At 36.0% G+C, this 6,357-nt stretch overlaps 1 protein-coding gene across 1 annotated transcript; it reads right to left on the reverse strand.

Moving 5' to 3' along the window:
- Window positions 1–303: 303 nt before the first annotated feature.
- Window positions 304–1,486, reverse strand: LOC108827980 (putative pumilio homolog 19). Its single transcript, XM_057002579.1, has one exon. It carries the CDS (start codon window positions 1,484–1,486, stop codon window positions 461–463), a length of 1,026 nt encoding a protein of 341 aa, XP_056858559.1. The 3' UTR covers window positions 304–460.
- Between the last annotated feature and the right edge of the window lie 4,871 nt (window positions 1,487–6,357).

Consider the following 6,357-nt stretch of genomic DNA (forward strand, 5'->3'; position numbering starts at 1 on the left):
AATTCTCTTCACTTGTTTATGTTTACTTTGAGTTTCAGGTGATCACTTGTGTTTATGGAAAACCATTGCGCCAGTGCTTCCGCCTTTCGAACCTATTCCAATAACATCAAAAGAGAGACTTTTCTCTTTTCTCTTTTCCTTTTTTTTTTTGTTTTTTTCACAACTCTTGAAACAAGCTTTTAAATAAAGCCTTACATTTGCGAATGATTGAATTCATCAACAAAGCTTTTTGGTTCCTAGCTACGCATTCCTCATTTGCTTTAAAATTTGTTCCGTCTGCTATTGAATTGAAAACTTGGTTTGGTTAAACAATAGAATTCAGTACAAACACCAAATATCATTTACCATCATTAGTGGCAAATCTCATCATAAGAGTTTAGTTAAGAAAACCATAAAACCTCAGAGCTTTCAGCATACGTCAGTAGCAATAGAACCTAGTATTAACTAGTTTGAGACAAACCTAATCAACCGAGTTCAAGATTCCTGCAATTCCGTTAGAGTAAGAGCCACGCAAGAGATCACGAAAAGGCCTGAGCTTATTCACCAAATCCCTAAACAGATCAGCCGTAGCGTTAACCTCCGCCTGCGTGACTCTCAGTGCCTTGTACACCACGAAATTCCCATACGTACCCCTGGCTAGTCTCATCAACCTGTCTCCTTGGCACTCCAAGAGCTCTTCCACCACCACAACCATCGACTCCTTCGTATTCAAAAGCTTCTCCACGATGTAGCTCCCATACTTCTGGAACGAAAGCCCAACGCAATGGCCACGTAGACTAACCGCAATGTCACGCGTGCAATGCAAGTCGTTCAGGTCAAGCACGTGTTGGACCACGAAGTTACCATAAGCATGGTGGCTGAAGGGGACGGCGTTGACCACGACCGCGTGCAAGAAAAAGGTTCTGAAGTGAGGATCGTCCAACACGGTTATGCAAAGGTTGAGCGAGACGCAGCCGTGTTGGTCACAGGCCAGATAAACCGCGTGCTCGAGAATGTGGGGGAACAATGCCTCTTTCATCACGTTGCTGAACACTCTCAGCCCTTGAATGACAACTTTGGACGCCTCCTTGTCGGTCATGATCTCGAGGAAGCTGCGGAAGAAAGCGGCGAAGAAGAAGGTGTCCGCGTCGGCCGTTTTACCGAGGAGCTCCTGTAGGAGGTGGGAGCCGTTCTTGTTTCTTGCGATGCTCAAGAAGTAACGGGAGTTTGACGTTAGGAACGAAGCCATCTTCCGAAGATCGGCTGCGTCTAACTCTGAGATCACATCTCTAAACTGAGACGCACCACCGGTCATTAAGTTGCCCAACGATTGCATGAACGTGTCAGTTTCTTGAGGTGTAGTGGTGGCCGAGCGAAGTGCGTTGATTAAAGATCGATTATCTTCAGTGAGATTGACGACTCTTCTTGGAGGAGGAGGAGGAGGAACCATCGGAGACTCTTGTTCGAGGGATGATCTTGCGGCGGCAGAACGAGGCGTTGTCGTCATCGGAAAGGGATCGGCGCCGCCGTTCCGCAGTATATATATACGCTAACTCTCTACGGAGTTGGTAAGGGTTTTTGTGGTGTGATTGTAGAGAATGAGAAAGTGTTGAGATCTGTGGAGTGTTGAGGCTTATTAAAGGAAAAGTAAAAATAATATATATATGCATGGCGAGGTCGTTGGAGTAAATTTTTTTGGCAATGGTGAGGTAAAAGGCAAAGAGTGTATGGCTTTTCATTTTTGTGCCAAGTTTTTTTTTGAGTTTTATTTGTTTTATGTAAAGTTGGTTTTGTTCGTAATGCCCTGTCGTTTTTGCCTCACTTGCATATATCACTCACATGGTTTTATTTGTGATGATATGTTTGGTTTTATTATTACTCATGGATTTTTCTTCTTTGTGGTGTTATATTCATGTTGTTTTCTGTAGGAATTTGCAAAGATTACATCCCAACTGTTTTTATTATATTTTCGTGTTTGTGAATTTTATCTTTGTCTTCAAAAAGAATATTCTAAGATTTTTTTACGCTCAGAGACACATTTCATGATTTGAATTACACTTTAAAGCACTTACCACATGAGGCACACTTTTCGGTTGTGTAAAGTCTCTACTACCCTTTAACTCTAAAAGTTTGTTTTTTTTTGCGCAAAGAAAAAAAACAAGAGAGAGAATAAACCTGATTATCATTTCAGTCTTCTGAATCTCTCTCTCCCCTAAAATGTTATTGAGCACATAAGACCCAAACAACTAAACGATGATCCACCGCAAACAACATCGTTCAACCAATTTAACAATCAAAGAGTTTATATAATTTTGGAATGTATTCCTTCTTTTACCTTCGCTTTTCCTTCAATGGGATTTGCTCAGTCCGATTTTCCAAAAAAGATGTGGGGTATTCATGGCCAGATCTTCGAGGTCACTGGTTATTGCCTTTTCTCCGATTCAATTATATTCCCCTGTTTCGATTTTCTGAAAAGTTAGTTTTGTGTTCTTTTGGTTCAGTGGTTGGGTTCCAGAAATTGAAAGACACAAAATGGTTCTTAAGGCAAGTTTCATATCTTTTCCTGAGTATAGCGACACTCTAACCTCCTATCCTCGTAACAGTAGCTCGCGGTGGTCGTCATGCTCTGAATCCGCCCTGGCGGCTGGTCAGAGCCTTCGTCCTCGGTTCGATTGCAGAGAAACTTCGTGAAGCAACAATGGTCAAGTTCCTCTGTTTTACACATCTGGTCCTTTAGGTTTTGGATGTACGCAATTTGACCCCCAACATTCTTTAATTTACTTATAGATTCTCTTGTTTTTGTCCTGTACTTTTTAATTATACGTTTTAACCCCTAACAACAATTAACAACAATTCTATTATGAACAAAATTAATATCCACACTATTTACATCCATAAAAGTATCTAATAAAATAAAATTTAAAAATATCAAAAGGAAACAAAATATATATGCATTTTTATATACTATTAATGTTTTTAGATATTAGAAACAAAATAAAAAATGGTAAAAGTAATTTTAAAATAATAAAAATTAAAATAATCTCAATCACATTTCTATCATTGTTATAAGCTAAATCTTGTAGAGTTTTCTTTGCGTGTTTTCACTTGTCCACATCCACATTTTTTTGTTAACTGGATGTTGTCCACGACATTTTGCTTCCAAGATTATGTCCACAAAACCCAAGATATTATTAAAACAAAAAACTCTGATTTATATCTCTAATTTGATTTTATAAGCAATTATATTATCTATATTTCTCTAATCAACAAAATTCATCCACTTTTTATGTACACTACCCACAAAATACTCTCTAACCATATGTCCATGTTTTTGCTGGTGGTGATAGTGAGTGAGAAACGTGAACCAATTCAAAACGTGAGTGGCCAATACCCCACTGCTGCTTTCTCACCCGTCCACACATAACCCGTCCATACACACATCACCCGAGCATAAATCACTCGAACACAATTCAACCGACCACAATTCAGCCGACCACAACTCAGCCGACCACAAGGGCCATTTTGCACGACCCCCCTTCTCACACTGAACACAAGCAATTAAGTCTCATCCATTCGATTTAATAGTAACCATTTTAATCAAACGGTGAAAAGCCTCATCCATTCAATTTAATTGTATCACTAGATTTTGACCCGCGCTTTCAAAGCGCGGGTTTATGTTTGGTGAAAATTTTATATAATCACATTTATATAATCCGTCTTGTATATGTATTTATATAATCTGTCTCATATATGTATTTTATATCCAGATTTATGTTCGGTAAAACTATATTATACATGTATTTTTAGGTTTTTAATTTTGAATTAGATATTTTAAATATAAATCAATATAACAGTTTTATAGTTTTGATCGGTGTTTTGAAATTCGACTGAGACCTGCGGTTGAACGAATTACCGGTTGATCAAAGATAAATTCAGTTCGGGTTTGAAAAAAAAACCAAAATTTAAAAATCCAATAAAAACTACTGAAATCGAAATCCAGTTACCGGTTGAACTACTGGTTGAACCAATAAACAATTTTTATTTTTTATAAATAATTTTTGTTAGATAGTTGGGATTATAGAAAAAAGCGGTTTAAAACCAAACCATTAAATAGTTTGAGAAAAAAAGATGCAGTTTCAAACATGTCCGGTTGGAAAAATATTAAAATGATGCAGTATCAAACACGGAATAATCACATACCAAAATTGAATTAGGAAACCGGTGGTTAATGACAAACCAAAAACAATTAAAAAAGAAACCAATGCAAAATGTCCAAAATATCATTAATGAATACAAAAGAAAGCCTCTTTAATAGGGGTAAACAGAGTAAAAATTCAAATGTGCTTGTACTTTAATAGTATAGATTTTTAATCTAACGGTGGAAACTAGAATCCTTTTCCTATAAACCAAAAAAATAAATATAACAAAAATTATTCGTTTGAAAACAGCGACAAAAATAAAGAAATGAAAAGAAACTAAACTTTCTCTCTAGCGAAACACCATCTTTCCTTACAAGGGTAATTTTGACAAATCAAGCCCTTGGTCCCACCAAAAAGTGCTCCACATGTGAGAAGTGTCCCTTAATGTAAACCAAAGACAAAATGTGTCTTTTTATGTAATCAACTCATATTCTAATGGAGATATGTTATTTGAGACCGAGTGATTGTGGTTTAGTGGTAAGGAGACGGGATTTGGACGCTAACACGTTTCATATTTGATTCACCTGCTGCGCGAAATTAAGTCACAATTATCTTGGTCACCTTACACGGATATAGACCTATGTTTTAGGATCCATTTGAATACCCGAAAAGAGGGTCTATCCGTGGATTGCAACTCCTCTTGGGGATTAGTCTGGACCTCTCCATGTATCTGAAATACCCCCAGATTAATAAAAAAAAATGTTATTTGAAGAAAAATTCATATACAGGCGAAAGAAAAAAAAAACAATGCAATATAATTTAAAAGATTGTTACAATATAAATTTCAAATAAACGCATAATTTATTATTATCATCATTATTTAGAAGATTGGTACAATACTTTATTATTCTTATTTATATTATAACCACAAAATTGAAAACACCAAAAAGTGCTCCACATGTGTGAAGTGTCCCTTAATGTAAACCAAAGACAAAATGTGTCTTTTTATGTAATCAACTCATATTCTAATGGAGATATGTTATTTGAGACCGAGTGATTGTGGTTTAGTGGTAAGGAGACGGGATTTGGACGCTAACACGTTTCATATTTGATTCACCTGCTGCGCGAAATTAAGTCACAATTATCTTGGTCACCTTACACGGATATAGACCTATGTTTTAGGATCCATTTGAATACCCGAAAAGAGGGTCTATCCGTGGATTGCAACTCCTCTTGGGGATTAGTCTGGACCTCTCCATGGATCTGAAATACCCCCAGATTAATAAAAAAAAATGTTATTTGAAGAAAAATTCATATACAGGCGAAAGAAAAAAAAAACAATGCAATATAATTTAAAAGATTGTTACAATATAAATTTCAAATAAACGCATAATTTATTATTATCATCATTATTTAGAAGATTGGTACAATACTTTATTATTCTTATTTATATTATAACCACAAAATTGAAAAATATATGACTTAAAGTACAAGGTACAGAAAAAAAATTCAGCTTCATAAATACTAGTCTCAAAAGAAAAGAAGAAATACACTATATGCCCTCCATATTGTCATTCTTTAGTCCAGGTAAAGAATTCTTTGGCCGGTTCTTTATTTTTCATTAAGGAAACGCCTTTGACTTCAGCAATATATTCGCGTATCTGACCACATCGAGCTCGGGCAGCTCCTCTATATGCCCTCCATATTGTAAGATAAATTCCACTCCTTTTATCCCATAATCGACATTTCCATACTATTCTCGGTGATCCTTTCTCGTTAACCGAAAGGCCGTTTATTGAATTGGGTAATACCATAAGGGTACCATGGGTTTCGCGTCTGTTTGACCAGCAGTTTACAGTGAGTACATGACCATTTCCAAATCGGTTTCTAAATAGTAAACTGTTTGGAGCGCATCCAAAACTCTCTTTAAATCCAAAACACATAGCAAGAACTAACATTAAAATGTGACGATTCATTTTTCTATCTAAAAACTCAATGACCTAATGTGTAGTATTTATATATTTTTTTGTGTGATAAATAAGGTAATTGGCTAAATATAGACACACATATATAAACCAACTACTTATGGTCGGATGAGCATTCAGTGTCAGAAAAGTAAGGTAATTCCATAAGATCAGATCAGGTAATTTAAACTCGCAATTTAATGTTGATCACTATAATTAAAGAAACCAAAAAGTCTAAGATCGTCGAAAAATTATGCAAGTGTAATACCGAGAAA

The sequence above is a fragment of the Raphanus sativus genome, chromosome 2 (assembly GCF_000801105.2).
Source record: "Raphanus sativus cultivar WK10039 chromosome 2, ASM80110v3, whole genome shotgun sequence".
Lineage (NCBI taxonomy): Eukaryota > Viridiplantae > Streptophyta > Magnoliopsida > Brassicales > Brassicaceae > Raphanus > Raphanus sativus.

Bases quoted from the DNA above. Each gene is read 5' to 3' on its own strand.
- LOC108827980 (XM_057002579.1), bottom strand. From the start codon at position 1,486: ATGACGACAACGCCTCGTTCTGCCGCCGCAAGATCATCCCTCGAACAA.